Source organism: Callorhinus ursinus, unplaced genomic scaffold, assembly GCF_003265705.2.
Source record: "Callorhinus ursinus isolate GAN/ISIS: 27379988/994484 unplaced genomic scaffold, GSC_fseal_2.0 scaffold31, whole genome shotgun sequence".
Classification (NCBI taxonomy): Eukaryota; Metazoa; Chordata; class Mammalia; order Carnivora; family Otariidae; genus Callorhinus; species Callorhinus ursinus.
Window position 1 is genome coordinate 14,888,911 of NW_027397093.1, and position 18,781 is coordinate 14,907,691.

General features: G+C 56.1%; 2 protein-coding genes and 2 long non-coding RNA genes across 15 annotated transcripts in view; 2 read left to right on the top strand and 2 right to left on the bottom strand.

Annotated features, from left to right (window-relative positions):
• Nucleotides 1-824: 824 nt before the first annotated feature.
• Nucleotides 825-1,397, bottom strand: LOC112807349 (uncharacterized). Its single transcript, XR_012374229.1, has 2 exons — nt 1,160-1,397; nt 825-943 (listed from the first exon to the last, which is right to left on the bottom strand). It is a non-coding gene; the product is annotated as an uncharacterized lncRNA (long non-coding RNA).
• A 106-nt stretch (nt 1,398-1,503) lies between these two features.
• Nucleotides 1,504-9,245, top strand: TYSND1 (trypsin like peroxisomal matrix peptidase 1). Of its 6 annotated transcripts, none has more exons than XM_025850151.2 (4): nt 1,504-2,681; nt 4,383-4,513; nt 5,727-5,912; nt 8,357-9,245. In XM_025850151.2, exons 1-4 carry the CDS (start codon nt 1,504-1,506, stop codon nt 8,572-8,574), a joined length of 1,713 nt encoding a protein of 570 aa, XP_025705936.2. In that variant the 3' UTR covers nt 8,575-9,245. The 6 variants fall into 6 exon arrangements, with proteins under 6 accessions (XP_025705936.2, XP_025705938.2, XP_025705937.2 ...); XM_025850153.2 differs by lacking the exon at nt 8,357-9,245 and adding an exon at nt 7,655-7,800; XM_025850152.2 differs by lacking the exon at nt 8,357-9,245 and adding an exon at nt 7,528-7,787.
• LOC141370310 (uncharacterized) lies at nt 5,922-17,488 on the bottom strand. Of its 2 annotated transcripts, none has more exons than XR_012374228.1 (7): nt 17,342-17,488; nt 11,082-11,151; nt 10,565-10,679; nt 9,327-9,515; nt 8,410-8,589; nt 7,414-7,532; nt 5,922-7,291 (listed from the first exon to the last, which is right to left on the bottom strand). It is a non-coding gene; the product is annotated as an uncharacterized lncRNA (long non-coding RNA). The 2 variants fall into 2 exon arrangements; XR_012374227.1 differs by having other exon boundaries at nt 10,561-10,679.
• The window catches only part of AIFM2 (AIF family member 2), a 15,868-nt gene continuing 13,995 nt past the window's right edge, over nt 16,909-18,781 (top strand). For 3 of the 6 annotated variants that reach the window (XM_025850190.2, XM_073878890.1, XM_073878891.1), the window contains exon 1: nt 16,909-17,034. The gene's annotated coding sequence lies outside the window, so the exon portion shown is untranslated. Of the gene's footprint in view, nt 17,035-17,062; nt 17,215-18,781 lie in introns of those variants that run through there. The other 3 variants (XM_025850193.2, XM_025850194.2, XM_025850191.2) reach the window with 2 other exon arrangements.

Here is an 18,781-nt window from a genome sequence, read left to right on the forward strand (position 1 = left end):
GTTTATAAATAATGTCTGTGTCGTTTGAGTTAGAGTGGCACATGAGAAGTACAGACTGAGTCAATGAGCCCAGCACTCAAGGGGTCTCACCTTGGCTGCTGGCTGTGACTGGGGACTCTTTAATGTGCTGTAAGCAGAAAAACCTGATGCATAACGAACGGTTCGTGCTGGAGGCTTGAGTGTCATTAAGGGAGAATCACGGGACTCTAGAGAGAAAGAAACTCTTAATTGCTAGGAAGTTGGGATAATTAGATTTTCCTGTGATCGAGACAGCTTCTGTGTCACAGAACCAAAAGAAGGCCGTGCCTGCTATGGAAGACTGCTAATCTCAGCCCCACCTCATACTATGATGGGTCATCATTTAACTTTCTCCAGCAGGTTTGTTGGAACAGCAGCATTAGTTTTATTCGGAAATTGAGGCAGAAAGGTTATGTAATTTAAGTAGTAATTGAATAATTTTTGTCAATGCTGACATGCGCTACAATAATCTGGGCTGTTGCCTGTGTTTGTATGGCCTGTGTGGGGGGAAAATGCTGCCTGTGACATAAAATTCAGATTTCAGCGTCCAAAGGGAAGTTTTACTGGAGCACAGCAATCCATTCCTTTAGCTTTTGCCCTGCTACGACTGCACACTTGGGTATTTGAGAGAGCATATGGCCCGCAAAACCTGAACCACTGAAGCTCTAGCCCTTCACGGAAAAAGTGGCCCCCGACCTAGATAAAAACCTAGGTGTGGTTACAAATGTTATATATGGTTATGAGATGTGCACACTGCAAAGTATAGGGTTGTAGAATTGAAAATTTTGACTCCGGGTTACTGTTCATCAGTCTTAAAGGGCAATTTTATTTTGCACAAACCCAGTTTTCATCAGTTTTGTCTTGGGCTTTGGCATCAAAAGGTCCTAGGTGTAGTCCTGTGAGCTGCATGCCACCTAGTGGATTGCTGTAGGGTTAATTCACAAAATTTCAAATTACTAACTCGGCCAAGGGGCCAAGGATTTCCTTGCCCTTATCATGCCAAGGGTCAGAGACCGCTGGTTTAGACTTGAACATCTAGATACTCAGGTCCTATCACTGCCTGGGCAAGTCTAGCCACGACGGCCCTCATTTCTATTCCTTTTCCTGCAGCCCAACGAACAGAAAAGGGACTCCGCCTTACCCAAGCCCGGTCTCTCGGTAAAACCACACGCCACCCCTCTCCCTGAGCTTATCGTCCCGGACTGCTTCGGCGCCGAGGTCGCACAGGTGGCCCGAACCAACGAGGGCGGGGAAAGGGATGGGGTCAGCCTAGGCAGCCAATCAGGGCTCGGCCCCAAGCCCAGCCAATGGGGCCGGGCAAGTTGGGGCTTAGCCAATCGGGCCCGACGAGGAAGACCTGAGTCAGGGTTTGCACCTCTCGCTTCCAGCTTTGGGTGGCGCTGCGTGGGACCCGTGGGTCCCGACCGGGGTCCTCGCTGTCTCCCTCGTTCCTCCGAAAACCCCGTGTGCACCGTTCTGGAGGACATGGCGCGGCAGTGGGGGCCCTCCATGAGGGCGGCCGAGAAGGCGGGATGCGTGGTGAGCGCCTCCCGGGCCGGGCAGGCCGAGGCGGGCTCGTGGAGCTGCAGCGGGGTGATCCTGAGCCGCTACCCGGACCTGGTGCTGTGCCACGGGGGCATCTTCACCCCCTTCCTGCGGGCCGGGAGCGCGGCGCTGACCGCGGCCGGCGCCGCCTTCCTGCCCGGCGACAGTTGCGGTGACGACCTGCGCCTGCACGTGCAGTGGGGTCCGGCAGCCGCGAGCCTCGCAGGCCGCGCGGAGCGGGGCCGTCCGGGCCTGTGCACGCCCCAGTGCGCCGGCCCAGAGCCCGGCCCGCCGGCCCGACCCGGCGGCGGGCGGCTCCTGCAGCCCCCGCGGCCCGCCGAGCTGCTGCTGCTGCTGAGCTGCCCGGCCTTCCGGGCCCACTTCGCGCGCCTCTTCGGGGGCGAGGCGGCCGAGCAGTGGCGCTTCGCGAGCGCGGCGCCGGACGACGAGGTGTCGGAGGAGGAGGAGGAGGATCAGCTGAGAGCGCTGGGCTGGTTCGCGCTGCTGCGCTTGCGGCCCGACCCGGAGGAGGAGGCGGCGGCAGGGGAGGAGCGTGGGCCGGTTGTGGCCGTGGCGTCTCCCGGGGCCGTGCCCAAGGGCGCGCCGCTGCTGGCCTGCGGCTCCCCGTTCGGGGCCTTCTGCCCGGACATCTTCCTCAACACCCTCAGCCGCGGCGTGCTCAGCAACGCAGCCGGCCCGCTGCTGCTCACCGACGCGCGCTGCCTGCCCGGCACCGAGGGCGGCGGCGTGTTCGCGGCGCGGCCCGCGGGGGCGCTCGTGGCACTCGTGGCCGCGCCCCTCTGCTGGAAGGCCCGCGAGTGGGTGGGCCTCACGCTGCTCTGCGCCGCCGCCCCGCTCCTGCGCGCCGCCCGAGCCGCTCTCGGCCGCCTGGGCCCCGGCACCCACGCCCTGGCCGCCCTCCTGCCGCAGGAGATGGGCGCCGTGTGGGGCCTGCCCCTCCGAGACCCCGGGCCCCCGTGGGCAGCTGCGGCCGTGCTGGTGGAGTGCGGCACCGTCTGGGGCTCCGGAGTGGCCGTGGGGCCCCGCCTCGTGGTGACCTGCCGGCATGTGGCCCCTCGGGAGGCGGCCAGGGTCCTGGTGCGCACCACGCCCCCCAAGTAAGGCCCGCAAGGTTGCCCCAACTCTGCCCGCCTCCCGCCCCCAGGCTCTCAGATCGTAACCGAGGAAAATGGAGGCCTTCTGGCGTCATGCTGATGCTTTGATGGTGTAGTGCGGATAGAGATCTGAGTCAGTCCCCTCATCCTCGGCATTCAACCCCAGTGTAGGGGATACGGGGCACCCTTCCTGGCAGGGGGTGCGTGGGGCTTGGGCAAGATGCCAAGCGACTCTGGACTGGGGCACTGTGGCGAGTCCCAGCATCCCTGACTGGGCGTCTTTGAACACCCCCTCCCAGCCTGAATTCCTTTTGAACTTTGACTGCTCTGTCTCCTAGCCCTGCACCCACACTCCACTAGGCCCCTTGAATGGAGACTTCGCCGCCCTGTTCTCTCTCCCCTGAGAGCGGTAGTGGGGTCTCAGAGGCCCAGAATGCTGCCTTCCTGGGGTCAGGAGAGGGGCCTCTTACTCTTACTTGATTGCTCTCTTAGACCTTAAGCGGAACTTCCCATCCCGATAAAAATGACACGTGTGGAATTCCACCTAATTAGAACGTGGGAGTGGGGCCGAGCACACAGATGTACTGGAATGATCTCTGGGTGATCCTGGCAGCCAGGTTGGGACTTTGGTCACTTACGTCTCTGCAGGGAAAGCACTCTTGGCCCCTTTTCTTCCATTTGCCCGGCAGCGGGGACAAAAGCCTTGGCTTCCTGGCTTGGGTTTCTAGTACCCGTTTTGTTTCTGCGGTAGTTCCAGGTGCTCAACTTAGGAGCAGAGGGGTTATTGCACCTTGGTGTTAATGCCTGAGGTTCTGTGCCTGGCTCAGCCTAACCTTGCAGTCCAGGCCTTTCCAAATCCCTCTCCTGAATTTCCAGTGTTAACCCAGCCTGGCGTTGCTGTGGGGTGTCTCCCTGGAAGCCAGCAGGACGGCCGTGGCTCTATAAGGAAGACTGGTAATGAGGATTTCCCGAAGGTGTGGTGCCCAATCCCCCGGCCCAAGGACACACACACTTGCTTCTAGGGAGTCCACGGGGTCTGTTGGAAGGTGTCCCTGCAGAGTGTAGCGGGGAGCCCCTGTGTGGTCCTGGGCAAGCCAGTCTCTGCTCCCCCTCCCTGAGTGGACCTGTAAAGTCTTGGAACAGAGCCTGGCGTACAGTGAGAGCCATAGAAGTGCTGGCCTTTATGTAACACAGGGACACAGGATCGAAATCCTACGTCTGCCTCACCAACTGGCAGGATTGTTTGCCCGAAATGAGGCAGTGAAAGAAAACACTGGGAATGTGTGCCCTGGCTTCTGCCACTTACTGTGTGACCTTGAGGAAGTTACTCAACCTCTCTGGCCCTCACATGCACCATTTAAAATGGCGGTAACACCAGTGCCTGGTTCTTAAGGCTCCGATGAGAACGAAAGGGGTGTGCATAGAGCATTAACACCTGCCCTGGCCCACAGTGCTCCCCAGGTGCCAGGCATTAGGAATATGGGGAGGCGCCGGGGGCTTACACAGAAGTATGAAGCATGTTTGGAAGTACCACAGGATGGCCGAGGGCGTGCCCAGAGATGCCTGCCTGGCACGTGTCAGGGCTGATGCCAGAGCCGTCAACCCCCAAGTCCGTGGCTTCTACAGTCACTCTCATCCCCTTGCTTCCTCCCAGCGCTAAAGGGTCAGAAAGCTAGCCCGTCACTTTGTTTCCCTTGCTCCTAGGAGTGCCACGATCTGGGGACGTGTGGCGTTTGCCACCCAGGAGACCTCCCCCTATGACGTAGCGGTAGTGAGCCTGGAGAAGGACCTACACGGTGTCCCCCTGCCGGTGCCGGCTGAGCATTTCCATGAAGGTAAAGGGCAAGGGGCCCTCTGGTCTGGGGGGGAGCTCAGGAGGCAAAGTCAGTGCTGAGCACTCTTAACCCTCTAGATCAGGGGGCCAGTCCTCTAGGCGGGCTCCCTGCCCCAGCCCTGCTGGAGTCATGAGTCAGGGTGGCATGAGGCTGGGGTGGAGTCAGCCTGGTTTCAGCACTTTGGCTGGGGTTGCTCTTGGAGGCTTCCCTGCTGTGCCCAGCATGCCCCAGGTCCTGGGGAGGGGCGGAGGTTGCAGGTGGGATCCCTGGTGAAGGCTAAGGCACACCTTTTTCCCTGAGGCCCTGCAGTGGTGTAATGTGGAGGGACTGAGTGTGGGTTGGTGGCTCCTTGTAACACTGCAGGCTGGCCAGAGCAGTGTTAGACTTTGGAAGCTCCGGTGGCATGGCATGCTGCCTTGGGAGTGCCACAGGTCTCACTGTGGGGATGCACACCGTGAGCTCTCTCAGTTGGCATCTCTTCTGCCACTTGCTAGCCCTGTGTCCCTGGACAGGCAACTCCATATTCTCTGCCTCAATTTCCACATCTGTAAAATGGGAATAATGCTCTCTACTCCTGGGCATTATGAGGAGTGGGTGAGACGTTGCCAACAAAGCGTTTAGCCCTGTACATTCAGAGCACTTGCTAAAGGAAGTTACTGGCAGGTAGTTGGTCGTCATCATTACCACCTTTTTTCACCAAGAAACTTCTTAGTCCAAGGAGGAGATGGGTGTTAATGTCACAAACATTTATTATTTTCATTTTTAAAAAAGATTTTATTTATTTATTTGTCAGGGGGAGCTGCAGGCAGAGGGAGAAGCAGGCTCCCCACGGAGCAAGGAGCCTGATGTGGGGCTCGATCTCAGGACCCTGGGATCATGACCCGAGCCAAAGGCAGACACTTAACTGACACAAACATTTATTGAGCACGGGGCTGGGTGCCAGGGACCCTGAAAAGTAACTCCCCGGTCCAGCAGGGAAATGAGGGCCGGAGAACAGCCTGATGCCAAGAACAAGTGGTGAGCAGGTGCTGGGAGCTCAGTGGACGTCCTGGCCTCTTCCTGTGGGGACCTGGGTCAGACTTCCTGGAGGCAGGAGCCTGAAGGGCAGAGAAGGTTTGGAACTTCGGAGAGGGCAGGGAGCAGGTTGGGGAGTGTGTGAGTCCTGTCAGACAGAGGTGACTCCCCACCTTCACCCTCCTTTCTTCCTGGGCAGGCGAAGCTGTCAGTGTGGTGGGCTTCGGGGTCTTTGGCCAGGCTTGCGGGCCCTCGGTGACCTCAGGCATCCTGTCAGCTGTGGTGCGGGTGGATGACACAGCGGTGATGCTCCAGACCACATGTGCCGTGCATGGTGGCTCCAGTGGCGGACCCCTCTTCTCCCCCCGCACAGGAAACCTCCTGGGTAAGCAGCTCCGTGGCCCTCTCCAAGCATTCCCCTTGCCAGAGCCTCGGCCCCATCTAGTGAGTGCTGGGCATCCCACCCCAGGAGCCACCCTGGGCCTGGGAAGATGGTGGGCCTGATGCCCAAGAGGTAGTGAGCCAAGGTTTTTGGGTACTTGTGCTCTTAGAGTGGAGAGAGACAGACGCTGAGCAGGGAGGGGAGAGATCTGTGTCCCCGTTCCTTCTCTGCCAGCACGCCACCACAGGTAAGTCACCTAATCTCATTGGATCTGTGAAACTCAGCAGTTGGATCAGTCCAAGAGTCACAGTCCAAGTGAATGAATGAGGGCGTGAAGACAGTAGGAAGTAGCGGGTCAGGGGTGACCCGGGGTGAACAGCACCCCGCTCCAGCACGGTGGTGCCTCCTGACAAAGGATTGTGCGCCTAACACTGCCCGATTCCTCAGCTGTTCACTAGCAACTGTGACCCCCCCCCTTTTTTTTAAATATGTGGTTGTTAAATCTTTCCATTTGAAGGTTTTGGTAACTAATTCTGGTTAAAAAAAATAAAAACAGTCTGTCCATTAAAAAAAAAATAAGCCAACTGTGAGTGCACGTGGATACCTCCAACTGCACTCCCCGCCACGGCTTACGCGATGCGTCCCCTTCCCTTACTTCTGACATGGTGAGAAACCTTGCCTTGCTCTTGCTGGCAGGAGTGGAATTCCCTTATTTCTTCAACTGTGGGACACAAATAAAGTATTTGCAGAATCCCTACCTCACACCCTTGCGAGGCTCAGATTTACCAACTAGAGTATAGTGTTTAAGTGTGTATGGTTCTCTTTGTCTGGAGCCTTCCCATGTCCCAGCAAAACCCTGTGTTCCCAAGTTTCTTAGGGCAACTGCTTTCTTCTCCTAACCGCTGGAGGGCAGTTAGTGATTCATTGGTAATACGCTTAGAGCCAGTATGTGCATATACAGAGAAGTGGGTGTAGAGATAAGTATAGATGTGTGTGTGTATAAAATCTAGCTCTGTGCGCTGAGAGAGGCCAGAGGCAGTGACACCCCACTTGCAGTGAGCACACCGAGAGCCCAGATCATGGTTTCTCTAATAAGAGGCACCAGGAAGTGACTCATTCCGGGGCTTGGGCAGGGAACATTTGGGACGAACCCCGAGCACCTCGTGGTGCCCAAGGGGAAGGAAATGCCAACAACAAAATGGCAAGCGCAGCAAATGAGCAGAGAACGCAGCGGTGACTTGGAGGAGCTCCTAGGAGGACGGGCTGAGCTGCAGAGTACCCGTGATAACACAGAACGGCCGAGTCCATACCGACGTAAGTAACCGAGGACGCTCTGAAACGGAGACAAGTGGTGGCTGCTCCTTACGGGAGAATTCCAGTTTCTAAGTGCAGAAGACATGAGGGAAGTGGAAAACCACAGAAGGAATTGCTGTGGACAGGAGCCACCGATGAATGGAAAGTAGAAATCAGATCTTTGCACGATCCTAAAAGAGTTCATACTTACAAGGAGGAAAGTAGTAAGCCCACAACAGAGCAGACTGGCAGATAGCACGGTAGCCGAGCGGTCAAGGTTCACTAGCATCACAAACGCTTACAGACATCATCCACCTCCTGATAGGCCGCCTGGAGAAGGGCACAGGTTGCTATTCTCAAGCACGCCGAACCTCACGCTTACCGTGAGAAAACATCGGGTGACCCCAGTCTGAGGGACATCCTAGAGAACAGCGGACCTGTGCTCTTCCAAGCGTCAAGGCCATGAACGATAGGGCAAGACTGGAACCGGTGCAGCCTGGAGAACACTCGGGGAGACACGACAGCCCTGGATGGGATCCGACAACAGAGAAAGCATCATGGAATCACTGACCACATCTGAATGCGTCCTGTATTGCAGTCACTGGCGTTGCTCCAAGGTTACTATCCTGGTTTTGATCATTGTTTTACGGTGACATGAGGAGAAGCTGGACGAAGGGCAGGCAGGGACCTCTACTATTTTGGCAAGGCTCCTGTAAGTCTGAAACTGTCTAAAAAAGCACATCCCTGTGCGCACACATGCACGCGCAGACGCCCACATGCAGCAGTATTCGTTTATTCATTCAGGCAGCAAGGACTTGGGTGAGCGCTGCCCTGGGCCACGCACTGTTATGCGGGTACTGGGGAGCCTGGGTGGGCAGAGCCCACGGAGCCGACACTGGTTGGTTGGAGAGGACAGTAGCAAAGCCAGTGAGACACTGTGTATTAGGTAGTGACGGCGTGAAGGGGAATGTAGATGCGGGAAGGGGCACAGGGGGGCAGGGGGGCCAGAGGCCAGGAGGGAAGCTGGGCGTCTGACGCTAGGAGGGGGCTTTAAGCCCCCAGCGGTCCTAGGGCCTCCGGGCTGGAGATGGGCCTCAGCCCCCATCCATCTGTCCCCTGGCTCATACCCCCTTTCCTCTTTGACTCCTCAACAGGCATCGTGGCCAGCAACACCCGGGACAATGACACAGGGGCCACCTACCCTCACCTGAACTTCAGCATTCCCATCACGGTGCTGCAGCCGGCTCTGCAGTGGTACAGGCAGACGGGTGACCTGGGCGGCCTCCGTGAGCTGGACAGTGCCACGGAGCCCGTGAGGGTGGTATGGCGGCTGCAACGGCCCCTGCCAGAGGCCCCGCGGAGCAAGCTCTGAGGCTGCATCAATCCTCTGGAGAGAAGAACCACCATATTACGCCACAGCAAAGCGCTGAGGGTAGCAGCCTCAGGATCCAGACAGGGCACACCCCGGCTGGGCCGCCACCCCTTCAGCCCCACCTTGTTCGGCTCTGCAGTCGGACCAGACTTCCCTTCGGCCCCATGGGTCTCCAACCTGGCAGCCTGTTTCGGGATGCTCTTTTGAGCCCTCAACTCTGTCTGCCCACCGGCACTAAACTCAGCTATGTTATTTCTCCTTCTGGGGAGCCCCGTGTCAGTGCACAATAGCCCTGGTCCTGACAGCCAGGGCAGGCTGGAAGGCAGGCCCAGCCCTGGCTTTGCATCTGTCCCCTGTCTCCTGATGGCCACCGGCCACGGAGCAACTGCTTCATGGGGCAGGAGCTTCCTCAGAAACCCTCAGCAGAGAGGCCTGCTCTGAAGACCAAAGACAAGACGAAAAGGATGTCTTTCTGGTTGTTACATCTCTAGGTGGAGTCCCTGAAGGTTAGGATTTGTGGGTCTTCATAAGTCGGGTGTCGATGACCTCCAGGAGCACTCTGACACAGTGCCTTTACTTTCCAACCCATAAAATGGGCCTCAGGGATCTCACTGGGTAGAATGTGTCTCGTTGGGGGTTGGGAATAAAGAGAATGTCTAGGAGAAACTCTACTTCTATATATCAGGTTCTTTTTTCTTCTCTGTTTCAAAAGTTGAATTGGGAATAGGAAACCACCAGGCACAGAAATATACCTTTTCTGTCCTGCTTTCTCGGTGGGGGGGCGTGAGCCCGTGGGATACTCTCGTGCCAGACTGGGCCTGGCCTCAGGTCATGGTGCCGGTCAGCACTGCGTGGGGCTCGCAGCCCCCAGAAGGTGGTGGTCTTGGCCTGGCGGTAAGTGCTTCCAGAGCATCCAGCTGTGTCCACGCCTGTACTAGGCCCTGGGCATGGGTTGGGGAGTTCAAGGTTATGAATGAGACCACGGCAGCCCCAAGGAGCTAAGACCAGCCCTGCAAGTCAAGAACACGCACTGCATACTCGTGTCCACCCTTGAAAAATGACCCTGCGAGGTCATTGACAGGTTGAATGTCATGGCGGGGTTGCGACTGGGGGACTAATTCTAAGCTGAGAGAATTGCTGGGAGTCCTTTGTTTCCAACATCTATCTGTTGAGTGCCAACTCGGTGACCAAACACTCCTGTGACGAATGTTCTCCCCTTTACAGCTTCGGAATGGTCCAGAGGGCAAAGCTAGCTCTAGAGAAACCCCATAGTAAAGTAATGGCGGGCAGCAGGGGGTCAGGGCTGAGGCAGGCGGCTGGGAGTGGGAGGGGAACATTTCTTCCAGTGGGTACCAAGGAGCTCGGCATTCTGGGGAGACTGGTGTGTCAGCCCATGAGTGCGACGGGCAGGGCGGCTCTGTCCATTCAGAGGGAAGGCTGTGTCCTAAGGCCGTGGGGAGGGGGGATCAGGCAAGGCCTCCTCAAGGTGTCTTAGGAGCTAAACCCTGAGAGGAGAGTAGGTATGTACTGAATGGCCTGGAAACAGGCAGGGTGTTCCAGGTGGAGAGCAGTAGGAACCGGGACGAGGAAGTGTGAGCCCATGTGCACTCTGGCAGTGCTAAGTGGAGGGGAATTCGAAAGCAGCAGGACGGCGGGCTGAGGGACCGGCCCCATGGGGCCAGGCTGGGGAGAAGACAGCTGAAGCAGGATGGGTGGGCATGGAGAAGGCCCCGTGATGGCACAGGAGGCGGGGCAAGGCCGAGAGAAAGGGCAGATGCACCTGCGTTTCTGACGAGGACGATATTGGCTAAGGAGTTTTGGGGCAAGATGTTTCCTTGGGGTGTGTGTGAGACCTCAAGTGGAGAAGTACAGCGGGTTGTTGAGTAAGTGGGTGAGTCAGGATAAAGCAGGAAAGGATCCCCCCTCCCCCAGCTCAGCGGCTGCGGACAATGGAAGTTTATGTCAAGTCCAAAGTAGCAGACCGACCGACCAGGAAGGGAAGTGGGGCTCTCGTGCAGGAGTGGGCGAGGGACCGAGGCTGCTTCCCTCTGGTGGTTCCGTCACTGGATCTGGGACCGCAGAGTCCTCTGCCACGTCTTTTGCAACTGGCGGGTGGGTGGGGGAAGAGACAGAGGAGATAGTCCTGCTTTTTATTTTTTATTTTTAGAGGATTTTGTTTATTTGAGAGAGCATGAGCAGGGGGGAGAGGGAGAGGGAGAAGCCTACTCTTCGCTGAAGAGGGAACCCAACTCGGGGCTCGATTCCAGGACCCTGAGATCATGATCTGAGCCAAAGGCAGATGCTTAACCAACTAAGCCACCCAGGCGCCCCCATTCCTGCTTTTCAAAAAATAATTTTATTTTGAAATAATTTCAACATAGAGAAAAATTGCAAGAATCCCCAGACACCCTTACCCCAGACACCCCATTCCACTTTTGACAAATGCCCCTGTGATGGTCTTTGTAACAGAAAGGTCCGATTTGGGGTCCTGAGTTACACCCACTCACCATGGCTCTGATCCCCCTTTGCTTGGAGCAGTTCCTCAGTCTTTCCTGGAGTCTGATGTCCTTGACCTTCCTAAAGGTAACAGAAAATGTGTCTTAGCCTGAGTTTGTCCAAGCTTCCTCCTGATTAGATTCAGGATATGCATCTTCGGCAGGGATATCACATTAATGATGTCGCCTTTTTATTGTGACCTACTGGGTGGTACATGATGTTTCTTTGTCCTATTACAGATGATAATGTTGATCGTTTGAGTAAGATGGTGCTAGGTTTCTCCGCTATAAAGGTGGGTTTCTCCCCCCCTTTGTAATTAGTAAATATTTTGTGTGGAATCACTTTGAGGCAATATAAATACACTGTTCTTTATCCCACTTTCACCCACGATGTTTATCACCCATTATGTCTCTTGGTTGGATAACTTTAATCATTGTGAAATGGTCATTCTTTATTTTCATTATTCCTCCTACATTTATTAGCTGGCATTATGTTGTAAGAGCTTTCTGAAACTTCCATTTGTTTAATTGTATCTGTTTGGACTCATGGATTCATATTTTCTTCAATGGATTATAATCTATTATTGTCATTATTTATTTCGATGCTGAAATTGTCTATTGCTTTTGTCTATTTACTTTGAGGCCAAAATTGTCTGTTGGCTGGTGGGAGCTCCTTCAAACTAGCTTCTCTGTTCCTTCTTTTGGCATCTCCCCATCATTCTTTGAGCACCGCCTTCAAAACAAAAATGTTCTGGGCTTGCCTTATACTTTTCCTGGAACCAGACATTTCTCCAGGGTTCTGATTACCGGAAAATGGTGTTCTGAAAGCCAAGATCTAGGTACAAGGTGTGCTTATTGTTCTGAGCTGTAGCTGCTCCTGGGCCCTCTCAGGAGACCCTACATCTATATTTGTTTCTGTCTCTGTATGTGGTAAGCCTTGAGTCACCACCAAGAGTATGGATTTGTATTAACTGCCACGAGGTTCATTCTCACTTTCCCGTCTTCCTATTTGTTCTACCTCCTGTCGGTGAGAAACACAGGCCATTATCCTCAGTTTATTTAGTTTGCTCCATCCCCTGTATGTGGCCAATCTTCTGACCCCCTTGGGTTGCCTCTGCTGCTCTTCTCGCGCGGGCCACCGTCACCACTCCCCACAAGCCTACCCAGTGATTTTTTTTTTTTTTTTTTTTTTTACTTCATTGGTGATGTAGGAAAGACGTTAGGGTTCAAAGCTGATGGCCAAGAAAGAATTCTTGACACGTCTTTGGTACAAAAAGGTGGTTTTATTACAGCACGGGAACAGGATCCGTGGGCAGAAATAGCTGTACTGGGGTCATGAGGAGTGGCCCATTATATACTTTCAGGTTGGGAGGGGGTTAGGGATAGTGTGAGTCTCTAAGGAATTTTGAAGCAAGGTTTCCAGGACCTTGAGAGGGCTAGCTATTGTTAGGAAAAAGTCTTTTATTACTGTCTGATAAAACCTGAGTCACGAGGCCCTTCAGATGTATATCCATGGGCCATATACCTGCGGGGGGGGGGGGGGTTGATTGCCAACACGTATCTGGGGGGTTTAGAGATAAAGGAAATTTCTAAAGGAATTTTTATATGTTAAAGTAGACTTACAGGATCTAGGGCTGGTTGGGGGGCGGTTGGGATAGGCTTGCCTTTTGCCCTTAGCAAAGTATTAACATCGAGGCAGTTGAGTCCCTAGAGGAAGGTCACTCTGCCTATTTCAAGGACTTGTCAATGGGCTGTAGGTAGTAAGGAAATTTAACCATTTTTCTTCTGCCTTCGTTTCCCATATTAATTAGGAAGAGGGAAGGAAGCCACCCTTGCTTCTTAACTGCATCAGACCAGAAGTGATGCATATCACTCCTGTTCACGGTCCTTCAGCCTTCTGCAAGAACTTGGCCCCACCCAGAAGCAAGGGGCGCGGTGGGAAATGTCCCTGGCTGGGCAGATGCTTCCCACTAGGACGCCCACACCATAGAATGACCTCTGTGGAGAGCTGGCGGACCCTGCCAAGCTGGATCTTAGGAACAAAGACTCACTTCTGTTACCTAAATAAAAACAGGTTTAGTGTTCAGAACCTCGTGGACAGGTGCCAGAAACCTCCTTGACCTGGGGAGGCTCTAGGGGCCACTAGGGATGCCTGAGGACTCGGCATCCTCTCTGCTTCATTCCCCCTCTTCTGGCCTCCTCTGCATGCAGGGTCTTTCCTTCCTTGTAAGCACAGTGTGCATGTAACCACACGTGGCAAACCACATTCTGGCCCTTCTGTCCATGCCCTTTGATCTCTAGCTCTCCTTATCACATGCCCCGTTTTCAAATTCCCTCAAGAAATGCCCCAGAGGGTGCCTGGGTGGCTCAGTTGGTTAAGCGACTGCCTTCGGCTCAGGTCATGATCCTAGAGTCCTGAGATTGAGTCCCGCATCGGGCTCCCTGCTCGGCGGGGAGTCTGCTTCTCCCTCTGACCCTCTTCCCTCTCGTGCTCTCTCTCATTCTCTCTCTCTCAAATAAATAAATAAAATCTTAAAAAAAAAAATGCCCCAGAGACCAGATGTCTGATTGGGCCCATCATCTTCTCATGCCTTGCTACGGCTGGGGCCGCGCCTGCAGAGGTGGGTTCCTGGGCTGGCAGGAGCCCCGCACAGCTGTTTGCTTTGCCCATGAGGCTGTGGGTGCTGCCACCTGAAGCTGTGGGTGCAGGAGCAGGGAAGGGCCTGGGGCCGCCAGTGTTGACAGGACAGAGGCAGAGCAGGAGCCTGCCAGGGGGCCAAGAAGAGACAAGCAGAGGCGCAGGGAGAAAACCAGGGAGGCTGGGACCCAGCTTACCAGCGTCCCTCTTCCTCCCGGGTATGTGCTAGACTGCATTTCCTGGCCCCTCTCTCAGTGGCTGTGTCCATGAGTTCCAGCTCCCGGAGTGAGAGCAGAAGGGAGGGGTAGCCCTTCCAGGCCTGGCTATAACAACCTCTGCGCTCTCACCCCCTCCCCTTGATGGAATGGAGGCAACCTCTAAAAGAGACATTGGAAGCCACTTGTTAAAGATGGCCTCTGGCGGGCTAGTTCCGGGATGGCTGTGTGCAGGGGGCAGCTTCATGAACCAATCCACTGGCCTGGTACTGATACCCAGCAAGAAATGCCCTCCTGTTGTATTTGAGCCCTTCGATTCGAGGGTCTACTTGGCCCAGTAGTAGAACCTATCCTCGTGAATATAGTCTTTCCCTAGATGGAAGCACTATAAGCAAACCACATTTGGGGGGAGAAAAGAGGAAACAGGGAGATTCCCCCTGTCCTTTGAGGCTTATGCATGTAGCTGGAAGTACAGGAGGCAAAGGAAGGTGCTTACCAGGCTCGCCAGACTGAAGGGTTGCTTCTTCCTCGAGTGGGGGTACTGCCTCAGTTTCTCCTGGCCCCTGAATTGACCCCAGTACCTTGGAGCTCCCCCCAGCCCTGACCTGGCTGTAAAGCCACCTGTGGTCTGTCAGGAAACGTGGGCTCATCGTGGCTGAGAGCCAGCAATGCTTCCTTCTCTTAGGTTCTGTGATGTTAAACAATCTGCCCACCATTCCTACTAATCACTAAAGTTCCATACGCCTGCCAGGGTTCGGCACCCAAACCATACCTTCCTACCACTTCTGGCCCTTGCAAATTCAAAGACAAAAGTCTTCCGTTAGGCAGGGAGCCCTGATTTTCAGTCCCACGGCTCTGGGCCCTATTGGGTGGGAAGAGAGGAGTGGTGTGGGGTGAATGGCCTGGGGAATTGAGTATGGGGTATCTTTTTGGAATGACGAAATGTCCCGGAGTTAGAGAGTGGTGATGGTTGCACAGTGTAACACCACTGAACTGTACACTTTAAAAGAGGGAATTTTATGGTTTGCGAATTATACCTCAATTGTTAAAAAAATCACTCATTTACACAAACATTAGTAAACTCCTAGGGAGCCAGGTGCTGGGGTTGATGCCAGATGCTGGGGATCCACAGTCCAGCAAAGCATCTCTGCCCCCAAAAGTGGGTCAAATATGCTTGTTGTCCTCCTTGGTGTCAGAGTTTAAACCTCAGCCCTACTTTTCCCTAGGGGTGTCAGGAGGGAAAAGAGGAGATAAAAGCTATTTGGAAGTTTGCAAAGGCCAGGACAAATGTAAGGCTTGGGGCATCCACGCTGTGGTTCTCTGAAGGTTCCTTGAAGGCATGAGCCCTCTGCGGGGTTGCTTCCCTGGGGCCCCAGGGGCTGAGAGAAGGAGGTAGAGACTCCCATATCTCTGACTGAATCCCCTTCTTCGGCCCAAATTCAGCGGGCAGGGTGCCAGCCAGGATAGGAAAGGCAAGGATTCCAAAGAAGCCTGGACTGTGTGGGCTAATAATGTGAGTAGGGCGCTCACCGGAGGACACCAGCTTCCCTCCAGCTCAGGATGGTTCTGGGCACCAACGTCTTCTAGGTGACATTGATCACAACCCTCCCCTCACCAGGGGTATACCAGGGGAGACAAGGTCCTTGGCCACAGATTTTGGAAAAGGTACAGAACAGTTCACACTGCTAATGTGAATATTTGTGAAAACCGGGAAGATGGAGGGCAGTACTCGAAAGAGCATTGGGCTGGGACCCCGAAGTTGCCAACACACCGTGTAGCCTTGGGCAGGCTATGATATGCCCACATGAAACAGCTATAAGAAAGGGCTGCCGTGTGGGGCTTGCTGCTGTGGGCCAGGCACCAAGCTAAACACTTCACATAGATGATCTCATGGGATCTTTTCCACAACTCTTAGGGTAGGTGCTAATATTTGCATTAAATAGATGAAGATGGCTCATCCATCACCAAATTGGCTACATCCTACTGCCAGGTTGTGGGCTGTAGCTTGCACCAGTCCGCTTCTCTCCAGATCCCAGTCAAGCTCCTTTGTCTCCAGGACTGCCCTCCTAACTAGTTCCCCAATTTCAGGCAGCCCTGCCACTCCCCCATCCTTTCGCTAGAGAACATAGGTCAGATCTGTCACTCTTCTGCCTAAAGCCCTGCAGTGGCATCCCACTGCCCTGGGGATGACACAGCCAATCTCCACCAGGGCCTGGGGGTCTGCACACCCTGTCCACTCGAGGCCACTCTGTCCCGTGGCCGCCTCTGCAACGCCCCTTCTCAGCTCTTTGTCCTGCCTCTGGGTCTTTGCATACCCAGAGCACAGCTGCCTCTCCCCTCCCCCGGGCCCACCCCTTCTCATCCTTGGCGAGAGGCCTTGGCACGCTTCCTTTGCGCAACCCCGGTCTTTGGTACTGCGGTTAGCGATACGAGTTTTGTGTGTTTACCCCGGACTGGACACCGCGACCCGCGCCTGTTTGGCTCTCCATCCTGCCCTCTTGGCCCTCCCCCGCACCAGGCACAGTGCCGGCTTACAGCGGCGTGCCCGGCGCGGTCTCCCGGATTGGCATTTACATGCGTGCAGCCGGAGGCTGGTGATCCGCCGCCCAAGGTGGCTCCGCCAGTGCCCCGGAGCCGCGCCGAGCTCCCGCAGCTTCCGAGGGGCCTGGCCGAAAGGCGGCCGAAGCCGGAGGCACCCGGAAGGCGTTCCTGGTTGCTAGGGCTCTCGCGGGCGGGGACGGCCGGGGGCAGGTGCGCGGCCGCAGTGCCCGGGACGCCCTCCGGGGGACGGTGCCGGGGGCGGGGCGATCGGGTGCGCGACCGCAGTGTCCGGGGCGCCCTCCGGGGGACGGTGCCGGGGGGGGGCGGTCGGGTGCGCGGCCGCAGTGCCCCGGGCGCCTTCTCGGGGTGCCGGGAGCGGTGCCGGGGGGCGGGCGCGCGCCGAGCCACGCCCACGTCCGGCGGGAGGAGCCCCGGGCACGCGGCGGGGGCGGCCCGGCGGGGTGGCGCACGGGGCGGGGTCTAGGGGCCCCGCGTCCCTGCGCCCGCTCGGCCCCGCATACGCCTGGAGGGGGCTCGCCGGGCCTGGAAGACGCGGCGGACGGCGCCGGAGGTCGGTGCGCCGGCGTTGGGTCCTCGTGGGGGAGGGCGCTCGTGCGGGGTAACCGAGCCCAGGCCTGCCTCACCCCAGTTCCCCCAGCACACGAAAACTGGGAGGTTTAGTCACGGCGACGGTAGGGCAAACTCGCCCCCTCCCCATCCGCCCCTCGAAACTTTCGCGAAGTCATCCCGGGTAAGACGGGCGGCCCCTCCCTCACGCCCCCACCCTGGGACGGCTCGAGGGTCACCGCTGGGTGGAAACTAGTGTTACCGGGCAGGAGGAAAGCCCCCGTTTGTGGGGGGTCAGTACCTGGGCTTACCCGAGTGCCTGCCGATTCCGGGGTGCGCTCGGAGGTCCGCTTCTCTCCCCACGCAGCCCCAGGTTCCAAGGGGACAAAGGCCAGTGGTCCTGAACTAAGTCTGGCCGGGCTGGGGAAGGCCAGGAAGCCTGAAGTCCACACGGAGCTGCTTCCAGTGGCTGATGTCGGTCGCTTTCCTTTCCCCCCACCCCTACCCCAGTAAACACACCCGCCTTTCCCCTCCAGGAAGAGCCCCTCTGACCTTTGGATGTACAGTCAGGGTGGGAAGGGGAGAGGCCCTGGGGAGCTGATGATCCCTCAGAGGGACGGGCACAGGACAGAGGGTCAGACAGTTTGGGAAAGGGCTTTTTAGGTGTGGCGGCTAGTTCGTGCCTTGTGTTCGAAGGCCAGCGGGTAAAATCCTACTGCCGGGTTGTAGGTAAGATATCGGGAGGCCTGCTCAGGCTGGTGTGTATAGGTGTGTATGACCACTCTAGCACCCCAGACTCTCAGGCCGCCCTGCCCTCGCCCTTGCGCCTAGAGAGGAGCCCTCCAAGGAGCACTGGGTCAAAGCCAGCATCTGGAGGGCTTCCACCTCAGGGGAGGAGACTTGGGCCTGGTCTTGTTCAGGACTGCTTAGCGGGTACTGGGTGGAGCTGGGCTGAGTCGCTGTCCTCCAGGGCCAGCCTGGTCTTTGGTGGTGAGATGAGAAAGCCAGGGTCCAGACACAGGTGGGGAGCGGACTCTTGTCAGGGTGTTGAGGGAACCACAAGTGACTTGCTCCCAGGAGGGTGTCCAAGTTCCAGGGCCTTGGTTTTCCCTGTGAGTGTGTATGTGCCACCTGAATGAGTCTGTCTGCCCAGAGCGGCTCCCTCCTGGGGCATGAAAGGACAGCTCCCTCTTCAGGCTTTGTCTTCCTTCAGAAATCAGTCTTTTTTGGTTATTCGGTGTGCATCTCCTGGAGGGCTGGCCATGGAATGGCAACTCTCAGCCAGCCCCCCTCTTCCCTGACCCGTGAGTGTGGCTGTCTGCCCCTCCCCTCCCCAAGGTGGCGAGAGGACGTTCAGGGTGAGCCACACTCTAGTGGCCCCCTCATTCTGACAGCCACCTGGAAGCCTGGCTGTGGAAATCTACCCTTGGTGTAACTGTTATGACTCAAAAAATCGCGTGTTTTATTTGTAATCTCTATGAAGCAATGCTGGGGCCATGTCCTCGCTTTGGTCAGAGCCCACATGGTTCTTCTGTCTTCTGAGGCATGACCTCTTAACAGCTTTGGCACAAATGTGACTTCCTCACTTCTCAGTAGATTCCTAACAGGCCCTTGCTTGTATTATTGGAGAAGAACCCTCCTGGAGTCAGGCTGGTGTCTTTGGCAGAGAAAACAGGATTTACTGAGAAAATACAAGTGTAAACCAGATTGTGTGTGTGTGTGTGTGTGTGTGTGTGTGTGTGTGTGTGTGT

Excerpts from the sequence above, each read along its gene's own strand:
- TYSND1 (XM_025850151.2), top strand. The coding sequence starts at position 1,504 with ATGGCGCGGCAGTGGGGGCCCTCCATGAGGGCGGCCGAGAAGGCGGGA. Across the intron at positions 4,514-5,726 it reads GGCTGAGCATTTCCATGAAG|GCGAAGCTGTCAGTGTGGTG; the intron begins GTAAAGGGCAAG and ends CTTCCTGGGCAG. Across the intron at positions 5,913-8,356 it reads CCGCACAGGAAACCTCCTGG|GCATCGTGGCCAGCAACACC; the intron begins GTAAGCAGCTCC and ends ACTCCTCAACAG.